We start from the raw sequence: 16138 nt of genomic DNA on the forward strand, positions 1-16138 counted from the left end.
ACTCTGTTGCTAAGAGCCTTTATATTTGTCAATTTTTACGAAAGCGAGATTTTTTCCTGCAATCGACGTGCCGAATTTTTCATAAAAAGATTTACTCTCAGAATTATGTACTCTCGCCGATAATTTTAATCGACTTGCTTCCTTATCTGGTCGACAACAACGCTACTTCTTGTAATTCTTGGCAGATGTTTTAGTTCTGCAATGTTCAGCTTTTATCGAAATGTTCCCGATAGCAACACTCACAAATGTCGCAAAGGTCAAGATTATTAGATACACATTAAATTTGGCAATGATCTCAAAAAAAATCTTGCTCTCGTTGCGAAGGAATAGCGAAATATCGAATAGTGTACGCTTTTATGAACCAGCGGCTGCATTCAACAGAGAAAGAAGCTTTGCAACTGTTGTAAAATTTTTCAATATGATCGATTGGTTTATATACATTTAAATTCAATAAGAGAAACTAAAAGCAAGACCGATCATATTAAAGAAGTTTACAACAGTTGCAAAGCTGTTTAGCTTTGTCTGCTGAACACAGCCAGTGTCTCGGAACTTTCTGTCGCGCGGGCAAAAAATTTGCTCGTAAAAATAGATGTAAAAAATTGACGATGCGAAGGATAGGAAAATGAACATTTCTCCAATATCACGACCATTGATATCTCCGTTAAAACGATTAGCGGGAATCGCTGATATTTCCTCGGGATTTCGCTCTCGTCATCGTCGCGTCTTTTTCCTCGTTAACGTCATCTCTCGCGTCGAGCGGATCATGTTATTGCTTGTCGAGAAATCGACGCGGTCGGCGAGTTCGCGAAACACGCACATATAAATGTTTCGTCAACATTTTATAGGCAGTCAAGGTGGTCGTGAGGAAAAAGGCGTCCGGGACGTAAATCTCTTCCTTCTCTCTCTCTCTCTCTCGCGTGTCTGTTCCACTGGTTGTCTTTCGCTCTGAGTGCAAGCTGGGAAGAGAGGCGGCCAACACTTCGTGGAAAACACAGAAACCGCGCGAGAGGTACCGCCCACGCCCTCAACGATGAAAACAGCGTTGCTCATCGCCATGCAAACCTAATCCTCAGATCCAAGTTCCGTTCCTCGACGTCGAAATGCATTTACGTAACGTTAGACCAGGAAGAACGTCTTCGTCCGCGACGAAAAATCTCGTACGCTCGTTAAATCACCTTGAAACGGAATGAAATAACTAAGTATTATAATTGATTCACCTTAAAAGGTAAATGACAGATTTTAAAAAATACTTGGTCAAACATCGATCAAAACAATTGCCTCGCATTTTTCAATAAAAGTATGAGAAAAATTGTATTTAAACTCTATTACTGATGAATAATATAGAGATCGCACTTCTCGAAATTTTCTCAAGTGATAATTTCAAAATTTTGAAATGTCTTTAACATAATTTTTTCAAGTGTGTTACTTACGAATAAAAAGTAATTGTCACGAGTATGTAATTTAAAAGAATGTGTTCTAAAATAAAAGTTCCATCCGTGTATCCTATTAAATAATTTTTGACGTTAATTGTCAGACGGCAAATGTAGACTGCGAACGACAGGAGACACGTCTTTCATAGTACATCGTCGAGGAGTTAAAAAAGCGGAATGTTTCCTGAGTTATCAATCTCCCTGCATCCTTTCCGATCGTTCTTTATCCTTTTCCGAGTGCCGAGAAAGACAGGAAGACAGAGAGTAAGGCGAAAAGGAGGCAAAAGGAACATGGATGGTGCACGTTTGCACGTACATACACACGTACATACACGTGTACGCCGAGAGATTGCAATTTGAACGGGTTTCGGGGTTAAAGATAAAGTAGCCCGAGGCAGTAGGGTAACATAATAGGCAGGGACTTGGTCTAACGAGAGGAAAGAGAGAAAGACTCCGGGGGGAGGGACTGAGGGAGGGAGCGAGGGAAGAACGTCACGACGTCAAGAAACGTTGGCGTTCGTCGAGCAGGGAGATGCTGAAGGAAGCGCAAGGATAGGAAGGAGCGCGAGAGGAGGAGAAAAAGAGAGGGAGAAAGAGATGGACGGGATAGAGAGTGAAAGGGAGGTTCGCAGGACGGGTAGAGGCCAGGGGACGCCCGGCTCGGCCCAGCCCGGCCCGGCCCGACGTATATGTGTGCAATGCGGTGCATCGGACTAGCCGGTCGCGAATGGAGGCGGAGGAGAGAGAAGGAGGAGAAGGATAGAGCGGTTAAGTTAGTCTGTCGGTCAGTGACTGCCTGACTTTCCCGGCGCAGCTGAAGGTCAACTCTCCCCTTCTCTCGATCTCATCATCCTTCTCCGCCTCTTCCTCCTCCGCGTTTGCCTTCTTCTTCCTCCTACCCATTCCACCGACATCGACGACCACCACTATCATCGGCGTCGCTTCGCTATCACCGACACTGCCCGACCCATCTTCACCCTACCCTTCCGCCATCCCTCTGACCCCCTTCCCGTCTCTCCCGACTCTCCCTCTTCCGCGCGCCAGAGCTCCGGAGCTATGTCGGAACCATAATCCACGATCGCTTTGTTTATGCCGGACGAGTACTTTCGGTGGCCCCGAGTGCGGCCGACTCCCGGACTCCCGACGATCCTCCCCCCCCCCCTTTCCCGCTTCGAAGTCCCCCGCTAAGGGTGTAACTCATGCACTTCAGCACTTTGATGCACGCGGAATTCCGCCTCTCGAAATCCTGGTACGTGAGAACACGCGTCACGCGAGCGTATCTCGCCGAGATCTCGAACTTCGCGGAGGTACCGAAGGAACATTTTATATTTTTGCTAACAATGAGATAAACTGTAATTCTATTACTTGTATTATTACCGTGACTGGGAATTTTATAATTATACTTTAATTAAATAATCAATTGAAATCTTACATGTAGGACGTTTTGTGTACGTAAAGCAACCTGTAAAATATAAATTAGCGAAGATAAGAGTTTGCATTTCAAAGGATTCTGTTCGATTGTAGATTTCTTTCTTCGGATAATCGGAATGGTGTCGTCATTGTATGCGATAGTTTCTCCGATTCCAAGGAACAGCTGCCGGTATCTAGTTAACTTAATTATGTCTACGGATATTTTAGCGATATGTGATGTGTGATGTGTGATATTTCAAGTTTGCCGAAACATTTTGTCGATATAACAATAATTGTCAACAAACAAAATAAAACGAGATCGAAACTGCTAATTGGTGTTCGCTCCTCTCCAGTGTCCCAATTCTCTAACTCTTAACGACAGTTCGACATCGTTACGTTGCGCAGATATTATATGTACGATAACAAAGCTTCGCACGAAACAACATAACGAACGATAAACTGTCGCATTAAGAGTCGCAGAATTATAGTACTAGTCTCGGTGGTCTTTGTATGTAGACTAATTGTAAATTATGAGAAATGAAGATAGGCATCACCGAAAACACTCGGTATCGATGCTCCTTAAGATAACATCTCTAGACAAGTATCCACAAGTCATCGAAAACGAAAGCAAGGGAACATCGCGCGCGCGCGCGCGCGCGCTCGCGACTTCCCAGCCAATTATCCGGGACCGTCACTACGTGAGAATGCGCGCTCTGTCTAGATCTCTTCCTCTCCCTCTCTCTCTCTCCTTCTCTCCCCTGCAGCATCACTCTTCTCCCGAGCTCGCTTTTAGCGCAACTGCTTTTTTTACCGCTTGTTCCGTCGAATCGTACGTCCCTGGATATCCCCACTGTTCGTTACGTCGGCCGCTGCCTTCCGCTGCTTCTCGGCTCATCGCGCTTTTTTCTCTTTTTCTCTCTTCCTTCTCTCTCTCTCTCTCTCTCCCCCTATCTCCTACCCTTCTCGCTATACTTGTACTTCCGGCCCGCGAGAGAAAGAGAGAAAGAGAGCGCGGCTAGCGCGAAATCCTCCGCAAAATAAACGAGCGCCGCGCCGCGCCGCGTCGCGCCGCAGCGCTTACCCTTCCGTGTATTTTTAACTATCGACTCGTTACCGAGTCCCTCGACTAAACTTCCTGCCGGTACTGTCAGGAAGGAACGCGGCTTGAGAGTGCACGAGGAAACGCGGCTCGAGAATCCCCCCGGATCCGCTTCCTTTTTCTCGATCTTCGTCGCGCGCGCGCAAGGGGTTGCGAAACCCTCGTTAAATATAGAAATTAACAACGTACTCTGACGCGTAATCGTCCAACAGAGTCGACCAAGCGTAATTTTCACCGCTCAGAGCTCAGACGAGCACTTGGATATGAAACGATGATCAACTGCTTTGCGATCATTTTCCAGAAATATATATGTATGTGTGAGATAGATATATTATTTAGAATTAAATGTGATCTTCTTTTAAAACTTCCTTTCAAACTTCATATGACGTACAACGCTTTAATTTAATTTGCAAATATTATTGCTTATGGATGTAACTGATTCTGCAGAGATTTGTATATAAATCGATTTGTGAGAATAGCAAGTCTCTTTTATAACTCGTAAAAGAAACGTAGTAAAGTACGCGCATATATGCGCAGAAAATGCGCAGATAAAACAAATGCGGATAATACTAAAGAAAAAGAGAGAGAAATCTCAAGAAAGGTGTATGCATAAAGATCCTTTTTTTATGTTACAAGTTAGGTAGCTTTTTAATATTTTATTCAAACGTTGCGAGAATTCTATTAAGTATAATAAGATTTTGTAAAAATTCTTTAAACCTGTAATCACTCTTTCGTCCTTTACCTTGTTTGCGAGTTAGTTACAACAGCCGAAGAATGTCGCTTAAGTAGAAGATTAATACGGCCTCGGGGACGCATTAGACTGTCGTTTCATTGTCGCAGAACATGATCTCGTCGAGCGAAACTTGAATTTAAATTCGACCAATGATCGTCTTAGGTCGACCTCCGGCTACGTTTTGTGATGCCATCGATGTAGTAGTAATGGTAATTCTATAAGATACGTGGAGAAAGAAAGAGAAAAATAATAATGAATTTAATTTCTTGATTTTTTATCTATTCGTCAATATTTTTAATTCTGAAAAACAATTAAACATTTATTAATTATTATGACTACATGTAGAAGCAACTAGAATCGCATTTGCAATTGAATTGCGACTGTTCTTGCTATAAAATTGTAAATATATGTTATATTTGTTCGAGAATCTTTCGCAATTAAAGTTGCCATATCTGAATCAAAAGAAATGAGGTACATATGTATACACTTTTAAAAAAACAATGATGATTTTGGAGCCGAAAGAAGGTGATATAATTTTGTCATCCATTAAATATAAGTATTTAATAAAATAAAATTTCTACAACAAAAAAAAATAATTTTTTAATTAATATATAATACAACGATCCTTAATAATATAATTTTTATAAAAGCAAAATTTTAATTAATAATCAGACATTTTACGATCTCAAAAAAAAAAGTATGATAATTCTACTCGTAACTCATATGGATTTTACAGTCGCGAATAAATGCCATTGCTATTAAATCCTTAAATGTTGAATCGCCCATTTATCAAGATTTTCTAGAGGTTGTAGAATATTTAAATTTCTCTACAGATTTTCCAATTTTATTGATTCTAGGATATTCAAAACTCATCATTAGTGCATCGTTTCCTTGTATTCCATCGTTTTCTATCGTTGGTATCATATGATGCTTTCCATTTAGTGACACAAGTCGACAGAGGTATCGTTCTAACTTTATTATTCGTTCGTATCAAGAAAGATAGAATGATGCTCGTATCGACTTGTGTCACCAAATACAAAGCAATAATCATAATCTTTCAAACCCCAATGAATTTCTAGGTGCATTTTCCGACACGGCAAATTCAGTATCCTAGATTTCTTACGCTCGAGCTTGAATCCGCTTTGGAAAAAAGAAAGCTGAAAATCGATTTTGAGACCATCGAACTTATTCCATTCATGCTTCCTGATCGATCCTAGACTTCCGAGACTTCTAGGAAGGCACGGCGCGGCGCGGTCGGCGCACCAGACTCATCGGCTGGTGGTGCGTCGTCTCTAGCGGTGCTTTCCTGCGCTATACAACGCTCGTGGTATAGGTCAGTGAAGTAGGAGCAGTTCCCCCACCGCGCCAGCTCCTAGACAACGGGTCTACGATTGACTCATCTAGCCAGTCATACCGCGCGTAAACACGATCCGCTCCAGCTGTTCTCGCGCGCTCTCGGGGCCTCTTGCTACTCAGCTACTACACACCGCCTTCCTCTCACTTTCTTGCTCTCTCTCTCTCTCTCTCCCTCCCTCTCTCTCTCCCCCTCTCGCCTCTTGAGTGCGCTCCACGTTTCCTCGTGCGTTCCCGCGTGTTCTATCCGAACACATATAGCGTACTGCTCGAGAACAACGGCGTGTTCTCCGTATTTTTAGAGCCACCTCGAAAATCTTCTGCTCCCCTACCGTTCTCCTGTTTTTCGTTCCCATCTTTTTCCCCTTTTCTCTCCTTCTCCATTCCTCTCTTTCTCTCTTCATCCTCAAATATTGCTTCATTTCTCTCGCGCTATTTATACCGCAGCCTTTACAGTTATTGAAACCTTGTCGCATTACGTCGGTTTATCACCACCAGTCAGAAATGTTTCAGTGGATTTACGTGTTATCGCATGTTATCGAGAAATCGAGAATAAATTCCTCTCTGTTTTTATCTTTTATTATGTAAATATCGTGAATTTAGTATCTACTCGCTACTTTCGCTTGGTGTTCTTGACTTGAACTGATTTACAATTATTTTCTACATTAGTAGTTCAATCTTGTAATCTTATTAGAGGCTTTCGCTCGTGGCATAATAAAGCGGATTTCTATCTATTTACTTCTTCCTTCTTGGCTCGAGATAATTTTGCATAATTTGTTAATAGCTTCGCATTAAACTGTTTTGACATATAAACGTGTTGTACATAAACGCCGTTATTTCGAATGATTTGCATTTTGCTACTCCATCATTCTGAGGAGGAAATAATACTGCCAAATAAATATTTTCCCTCGCTCGCTCCGGCTTCCTCTCGTCCCATCTCGGTTCGCAAACCAGAAAATCTCGAATAATCGCCCGAAGAATCGTTCAACCACGCGGGACTCCACGAAACTGCAACGCGCGACGCGCTAGAAGGATGCAGGCGTCAGAGGAAGAACGAGGAGAGAGCGACAGAGGACGGGAAAGGAAGATGGTGAGAGAGAGAGAGAGAGAGAGAGAGAGAGAGAGAGAGAGAGAGAGAGAGAGAGAGAGAGAGAGAAGGGAGCAGGGGGGGAGGTTGACGCGACAACGAGGAAGGCTAAGCACGAGAGGCGGCGAAGGGAGGGGGGAGGGGAGAGGGGAGGGTAGGGGGCGGGAGGGAGCGCGAGGGGCTGGAGAACGAGTTCCGATTTTAGCGCAGTCGCGGCGGCCTCAGAACGAGCGGCGCTATTATGCACTAGTAGCTTGATGGCGTCACCCGTGCAACCTTGGCTCGGGTCAGTCCTCTATCATACTGCAGGCAGAGTTCCCCGATTCCCTCCCCCCCCCTGGTCTCATCTCCCTCTCGCTCACTCTAAGCACTCCGCTCGCCGCGCGCTCGACTCTCCGCTTTAACCCTCTCTCCCTCTCTCTCGCTCCCTCTTCTCGTCTCTTTATCTCGGTCCGTCTCCTCTTCCTCTCGATCCAGTGGCGTAAAGGGGAAAAGAGCTTCTCACCGCCTCGTTGCAATGCTTCGAAACTTTTGCTTTCTCTCATCATTCTCGCGTCCATCGTCGCGTGCACGTAGGTGCGAAATGCTGAGAATTTCTTCTTTTTTTCTTTTTCCTATATAGGAGCCGCATGGCGACATTGGTTACTCATCTCCGGTATAAAGAACGCGAGATTGATCTCGAGGCAACTTTGAAACTTTCGCTTTCTTTCGACATAACGCAGCGCATGTTTGCGCGTACGTGTGTCACGGCTGAAAATTTGTTTTTCTTTTCATATAAAAGCCGCACTTGACTGTCGCTCATTTACCTGTGATGTGAAAGAGGTTTTATAGTTTCGAAAATCTTGCTTTTTGCTGTGGCGAACGCGGAATCTTTTCTCGGGTATATTCAAATGTTTGTTTCCTCTCAAAATGATTCTCTCACGAGAGAAAATGATTCTCTGCCGAGATAATGTTTACCGAATTTCGAAACTTCAATTTCCTTCCAATATCTCTTCGCGATAAATGCCTCCAAATATTAAACTTATGTTTTTGTTTCACACAGCCGACACGATTCCCAACGAATTTTGTCAAGATCGAAATAGACAATGGCGTTAAAGTTGTAAAACTTTCTGGGCCGAATTCGATGTTTTAAAGGCGGTTTCTTATTGAATTTCCACAAAAGTGTTGAAACTTGACGATTCCCTGAGAGATCGCCGGCAGCGGGCTGCGTTTCAATGTGAAATTCGCGAGAAAAGAATCCTCCGTTTAGGAAGGGAGAACTGTGTGGCGATTCTCGCGTACGTCCTGCATGTTTTCCTACGCCCATGGACCGTGATCAGTCCTATGCTCGCGGCACAAACTCGGATCGTCATCGTGTGCATTCGCCACTCGTGTTTGTACGATCGTACCGACACAATCGATATTGCGTGGCATCCATTCCTGGCTAAATCACATATCGCGTAGACCTCAACGTTTCGGTAGATCTCAAATTCCTTTCAGTCAATACAAAGTTCAAAATTGGGACATCTTATTAATGCCCATTTCTAATGTAAATTAACCTTAATCTCGTTTTTCTTTTTATTCTTTTCTAATTCTTAGAACTAGAGAAAAAGATAAAAAGTAAGTTAAATTGAAATGAAAGTTACATTGGTAGAAATGGGCATATGATACGTCTTTTTGATGGTTCTCGCAAAGTCTTTAACCCTTTTTTACTTGTTTGGGTGTCCAGGACATCTGCTTCTAAATCTAAATTTGCTGAATGTTGTTTGTACATATTATATTTATTATAGCACAAATTGTTTTACGATTTAAATAAGATTTTTACATTTATCTTTATCTAAAGGTGTTAAAAATATTATAGATATTATTGAATTGTAAATCATTAAACAATGAAAACAAGGAGGTAGTGGAGTACCAGAAATTATACTACACGAGTGATTACGTTAAAAAAAACCACGCGAGTTATGTAGAGTTAAGACATCTTATGAGACATTTTGTATCCTAATTTTGAACTTTTGTTGTCCGGGCTGTTTCTTCTGTTTTTTTTTCGTATAAGACCAGAGAAATATCTAGCACAAATATGAACGATAGATAGATGATGAAACGAGACGTGGATGAAGGAAGCGAGTGATAGAATATTGAAAACAGCTACTCTCTTGTTCGATGAATCAAGTGATGGAAATGACAAAGGCATCGATAACGACGCGACAATGATGATAGGCGATAACGACGTTTTCCCTCTTTGCCGCTTCGCGAACGACGGCTATTAATACTTGATTGCACCGATCAACTGCGACATATACCTTTAAGCCACTCGGTGCGAAAACTAACGCGATAAACGCTGACACCGACTACCGACCCTCCGCCGCGAATCGAGATAATAACGCTACTCTTTGTCTAGGATTCTTTTGGGATGCGATTAGAACGTGCCTTTCCAAGGACAGGCTCCTTCTTTTATCGCAAAATGGCCAAGTTGTTTCTGTACGATATTGTTTCTGTAACGATATTGATTCTCTTATGATAAAGTGGCTTCCATATGTTATTGTCCTTCATGCTTCGAGAAAATATACGCTTGTTGCGTAATGAGCAAAAAAAGGCAGATCAAGATGCACATTATTATATGACCATTATGTTTAACTTATTATATATAATTATACAAGAACCTGCTAGAAAAAGTCATAAATCATTATCGCGAAAAGAATAGTTTTGCTAAAGTATTTAAAAATTCAGCTTAATAATAGATCTGAATAATTTTGTTGAATTGTCAGAATAATATTATCATAATTTTAAGTTTTAATAATAATTATATAAAACGCTTAAATATTGATGATAATGCTGTAAAAAGTTTTGATATTCTAACAATTTGAGCGTTCTACATAATTATTTGGATGGTCCAATAAATTTATTTTCAGATCTGTATTTAATTAAATTTTTAGATATTATAAAAAATCGTTCTTTTAGCGTATGAATAATTTTGTTGAATTGTCAAAATAATATCATCAAAATAATTGTCATAATAACAATATTATGTAGATAAACGGAACGCTTAAATATTAATGATAACGCTACAAAAAGTTTTGGTGTTCTAGTCAGTTTGAGTGTTTTACAACAATTATTTGAATAATTCAACAAAATCATTTTCAGATTTATATCTAGCTAAATTTTTAGACATTAAAAAAACTGTACTTTCTGTATATTATATATAGATATAGCTGTATATTATATATAGATAAAGATTCGTATGTATATAGTAAATAATAATGCAGAAATGATTTGCAAGACTTTTTTTAATCGCACCTCTTTTTTCAGTGTCCGACAGCTACAACAGTTATATAAACATGTATGGCGGAGGTGGACAGTTTGCAACCCCCTGTACCCCGAGCCCGCCGCGGGGACCCGGCGGTGTACCCACCAGCGTGATCCAGGCGGCTACCAGTTCGGTCTCGGACGATCTCTACCTTCTCGAGCTCGGCTTCCCGTCGCGCTCGAAGAAGAACAAGCTGAAGAAACCACGACAGGGTGGCGAGGGTGGAGCCGCAGTGAAGCGGAAGTCGCGCGAGGGTTCGACCACGTACCTGTGGGAATTTCTGCTCAAGCTGCTGCAGGATCACGAATATTGTCCACGCTACATTAAATGGACGAATCGCGAACGGGGCATCTTCAAGCTGGTCGACAGCAAGGCGGTCTCGCGACTTTGGGGCATACACAAGAACAAGCCGGACATGAATTACGAGACGATGGGCAGAGCACTGCGCTATTACTATCAGCGCGGCATCTTGGCGAAGGTGGACGGTCAACGGTTAGTCTACCAGTTCGTCGATGTGCCGAAGGACATCGTTGAGATCGATTGTACGGGCGCATGAGACAGGGAGTCGGCCCGTCCCGCGGGGCATGAGAGGGAGAAGAGAGAAAAGAAGGAAGTAGAGCAGCACAGCGTCTCGGCGCGGGCCTCGCGCGAACGTCGACCACCGCCGTTGTCGTTATCGTTGTCATTGTCGTCGCTGTCGCTGTCGCTGTCGCTGATGCGACGTCGCGGACCCGTCGTGGGGTCCTATCCGCGCGAAAGGTCGCCGTTCAGCGGTTCTCTTTATCGAGACGCGCCGACCTGGCACATCCCTCAGATGTTGTAAAGCGCGTCCTCTTTTTCTCCTTTTCTTTTTTTTTTCCCCTCTCTTTCGCTGTCTGTCTCTCCCTACCCGCTTCTCTGTCCTTTTCTATCTCTCTCTATTTCCATCTTTCTCTTTGGCTTCGTTTGTTCCTTGTATTATACCTATGTAAATGTATATTAAGACTCTGACGATGTCGTCAGAGGTGATCCCGACCCAGTACTTCGTCCTTCTCCTGCGGCCCGTTTCTTTCTCGCGTATCCGAATACCGTATAGGATCGGGACAGGACGGTGCCCGACTCGTTGAAATTTGTACAAAATTTAGTTCTTAACGTGTCGAGAATGGGAAAAACTAAAGATTTTATCTGGTGTACCTTGCGGGAGGGACACTATGGACAAATTACTTAAGCCGCGAAGCACCGGAAAGCGAAAAATTGTATATTCGAAAGAGCGACAAATTATTTATTGTATATTAGACATTTATATATGTTACCTAAGAAAATTGTTACGCGCGTGATCTGCGCAAATGGAAAATGTATGGAAACGGATGAAAGTTATAAAAAAAAATGAAACGAAATGAGGGCTGTGAAAAGGATTACGATACGGAGAGGAGAGAAGAGAAGAAAAGAGGAGAGGAGACGAGACGAGATGAGACGAGACGAGACGAGACGAGACGAGACGAGACGAGACGAGATGAGATGAGATGAGATGTGTAGTGGAACGGGAAAGGATGAGAAGCGTCTCTTAAAGTTTCACGGAGCGAGCTCAGGGAGGGTACACATTATATTTTTTTAAGTATAAGCGGAAGGGTTTGACCCTTCCGATTCGTGAGCTGAAGGTTCAACAACGCAAGGTGCTGGCTAATAAACATGCATACACGTATACACACACACGCACACGCGCACACACACACACACACACACACACACGCACACCGAGGTCCAAGAAAATTATTATTTAGCAACCTAGTGTTATTAATTCGTAAAGATTATCGATGCGGACAATTATATATCTCTGTATATAAATATAAAGAATACCTTTAATAAAAATATATATATATTATTGAATATTATATATATTATATAAATATATCTATTGTATGTTATATAGTAAAAATGGAGCGATTTGATGTATCTCTATGAGATTTTGGCGTCACGGCGACATGCGTTGGGCGCTTTTAACCATCTCGCGCGACGTCTCTCTTTTGAAACTTTGTATACTTATCTAGTTTGTTCTTATATACATTATATCGGGAACGAATTTTATACCTTCGGAGGAGCGCCGATTTCGCGCTCGAGCCTTCTAAAGTCGCAGTCATAACGCACATACATATACACACGTATATTGCTGGTCTCGCATGCTCAGACTGATCAGAGACGTCGCGCATACAATACAGAGAGAAGTCCCGCCCGACGCACGGGAAACGTAATAATAAAAATGCATAACTCTAGAGTAAAATTTAACTTATTGGCGCCCCGGGACGCGTGACGCGCGCGAGTGCAAGTGTATCCTATATAGCTCTAAGTTTTGTACATAAAGAGGAAATCGTCAAAAATATTATTTACGTTTCGGATGAATGTAACGCTGGTTATCCCCGTGATAATTATCCATGGGAGAAAATGAAATGACGGTGGAAAAAAAAAAGAGCGGATGAGGAGCGTCTATCTAGATCACGCGCGACGACTAATATGGCTGATCGCGCGTACACAGGCCGATTTGTCGCATTACAGCCTCGGGATATATCGGAGAAACGAAATATAACAGTATATTTGAACAGTGATCCAGTGCTGCCAATAATGCCTGTAAATGGTCCCTTTGCACTTGTCGCTCGAATCGAGCCACGCCATGGTGCTGTCAGATCAATCCGATGTTTTTGGGACACCAGATATACCGATGATACAAAGCAAATTGCCTTCTCGTATTAACAAAGACGTGTTGCCTTCTAACAAAAAAAAAAGATGCATATAAAAGTTCTAGCGATTTGTAATCGTAAATGCCGTCACTTTGTCCAGGTACTTAAAAACCCTTTACATATATATAAAGTCCTAACATCGTTTTTGTGACGAATTGAATTTTGTAATTTTATCAGCGAAAAGTTCTTTGGTACGTGGTGACTTTTATCGTACTTCGAATACAATGTATCGGCGGGAAATAGTAATAATATTATTAATGATAATATTAATAATGATAAAAAAAGAAAATATATCAGAGTACAATGGACAAAAGTACCTATAGTATACCACTTCTATACATGATAACGGACACTTATAAACAATGAATGGACACTACAACAGAAATCCTATTTTTAGGTAAATTAAATTTACATATACATAACAATCCACTACACTACGAGATATTTTAACAAATAAGACTTTATTATAATAGAGATAAATACATAATTATTTACCTGTAAAATATATGAAAACACGATGGATTGACGTAAGGAACTCTAATGTAACGTTCTGTGATTCGTTGTTTGTAGGTGAAATTTAATAAAAGATTATTGTATCATAATATATACATTCATGCGATTTTATTTTTTATTCCTACAGTTATAATAATTTTCTTAAATTCTTTTGGATTTTAATTTTAATATAAATTTTTATATAAAAAATTAAAAAATTAAAGAATAAAAACATATAAGATAAAATACAGAATAAAACACGAAATTTTAACAATATAATTAATATGATTACATGTAGGATATATAAGGTAGAATATATATTCCTCCCAGACGAGCTAGAGTCCCTCTAGTAAGGAGTCAAGTCACAAGGAGTATCGATCTCTGATTGGTCAGATTTCGAGTCCCTTTAAACGCCGCTATTTGCAGATACTTTCAATGGGTAGTGAATCTGCGAATTGGTATGAGCAACTATTTTATGGTGTAGAAGGCGCGAACGCGAAATCGGACTATCAACTATCAACCATGGTGGAATTGTGTCGTTTCCGGGCACCCAACCGCATCTTTCGCATTCTTCCGGTCTTATGTCTTAACTCTTACTAGAAGAACTCTAAGATGAGCAACTTTGTAGCGCCAAAATCGAAAACACCTGTTCATAAGGAATTATTCTGTGGCGTTACAGAAAAGTGTCGCGAATACGTTCACTTTTTCGTAGGCGCTACAAACTCGCTGTGGCGCTACAAAGTCGCTTGTCTGTGAAGCCCTAATAAGTTTATCTTATGGCTTAGCACACACTGGACGCGGAAACACTTGTCGCGCGGCAAAATGTGATATAGTAACCAATAAGCTTACAGCTCCTAATATGTTCATTGTAGAAACCCTATACCAGAGTCTGGACACGAGAGAGATAACTTTTGATTGGTCCGTCGTTTGTGGCAATTCCCGCTTCAATTCAAACTTAGATAACCTTATAAATTCAAATAGGAGAAATGAATACATAAACTTTTTAGAATATTTCTTATTACAAATTTATTAGAATAACTGAAATATTTGAAAATCTATAAATATTGATGATAACAATTACATACTGTCTGTAAATACTAATAATATTAATGATATTCATAATAAAAATATTTATTTTAATTATATTAAATATTTCATTCATTTTATGGTATAAAATTCAGACATACTAACTTCGCAAAGAAGTGAATTATTTGTTGGTATTCAATCTTCTCAGTTTTTTTACCCATACAACTTGTCGTTCAGGATTTTTAGAAAATCTTTTCATTATATAATATATATCCTTTAGCTGTTGAATTATTACAATATGGAGCGTAACTACTCATTTTTATTATAAATATTTAATTAATATGATTTTATTCTTAATATTAATATTTTAACGCTGCCAACTGCGCTGCCCTTGAATAAAAAAATATACATATACATATAAATATATGTATATCTTTCTCTCTTGTAGGATTTTGCCAAAATTGCTCGTGTCTAGATCATGTTGGAAATATTAGGGAGCGTTTATATTGGCCTTATGCCGTATGTTGTAATCTGTAAGAATTGACTCACAGTCGAGTATTCCCTTCTCATTCGATAAGAAGGGAATACTCGAAGGTGATTGGTCAATTTTTACAGATTACGGCATACGGCATACAGTTACGGCCAATATAAACACTCCCATACATGGTGTGTGCAGTTCGCCAAACCACGCCTACTTTTGCTCCGCGTCATCTATAGTGTGCATGAGTTACCAATTGTGAAACGCGAAACATGGGGCGGTATTTATAGTCTGTTCTTATTTTAAAACCGTCTTAAATAATGTTTTAATCCACATAGCAATTTCCTTAGAATATCCTAATTTGATCAGATTGATCTTATTCTGATCTAAAACATTAAATCGTCCATATGATTATCTCAGGACATTTGTAATTATTATTGTACTATAAAACTTGTAATATAAAAAGTCTCTAGGATGTCCTATTTCAATCCGATAGAATTTTGATCGCTATATTGATAAATTGTATTTTTCAACATATCTTTGCAATTTAATTTTTTGTTAATTTTTTTAATGTTTACATAAATATCCTACACAAACATACTGAAAACTATCCTTTGTTTCAAGAAAAATTATTTAATTATATTTACTTTTATATGTTATTAATTTGACAGTTAGTAATTGCAGACAGATATAGTAATTTCCAGCTATAGCTTACTTTGTTTTACATAATTTATTTTTAAATAAGTATATCGTTATTCATTAATTGAGAAAGCAAAAAGAGTCTTTGATATATTTTATAAAATCGGTTCTATCGATTATAAGTACTGTTTTAATGAAAATTTTTTATTTTACTAATTAAACTAATTATGAATAAGTCTATTTTAAAAAAGCACTTTTAGAGGCTCTATGAGCACACTCTGATCAAGTTAAGAGTAAGTGACGAACTTCATTCATCTCTTTATAGAGATTCGCGTAATTTTCTCCTTACGGTAAACGAGTCCATCTCGCGGCGATATTACGCTATATACTATTC

General features: G+C 40.2%; 1 protein-coding gene across 4 annotated transcripts in view; it reads left to right on the plus strand.

Moving 5' to 3' along the window:
- The window catches only part of Eip74EF (Ecdysone-induced protein E74), a 178317-nt gene extending 164602 nt beyond the window's left edge, over positions 1–13715 (plus strand). For all 4 annotated transcript variants that reach the window (XM_087403294.1, XM_087403295.1, XM_087403296.1 and 1 more), the window contains one exon: positions 10401–13715. In XM_087403294.1, the coding sequence (XP_087259420.1) occupies positions 10401–10954 (554 nt within the window). In that variant the 3' untranslated portion in view covers positions 10955–13715. The remainder of the gene's footprint in view (positions 1–10400) is intronic.
- The last annotated feature ends 2423 nt before the right edge of the window (positions 13716–16138 follow it).

This window comes from Acromyrmex echinatior, chromosome 2 (assembly GCF_024713525.1).
Source record: "Acromyrmex echinatior isolate Ae372 chromosome 2, ASM2471352v2, whole genome shotgun sequence".
In the NCBI taxonomy this organism is placed as follows: domain Eukaryota; kingdom Metazoa; phylum Arthropoda; class Insecta; order Hymenoptera; family Formicidae; genus Acromyrmex; species Acromyrmex echinatior.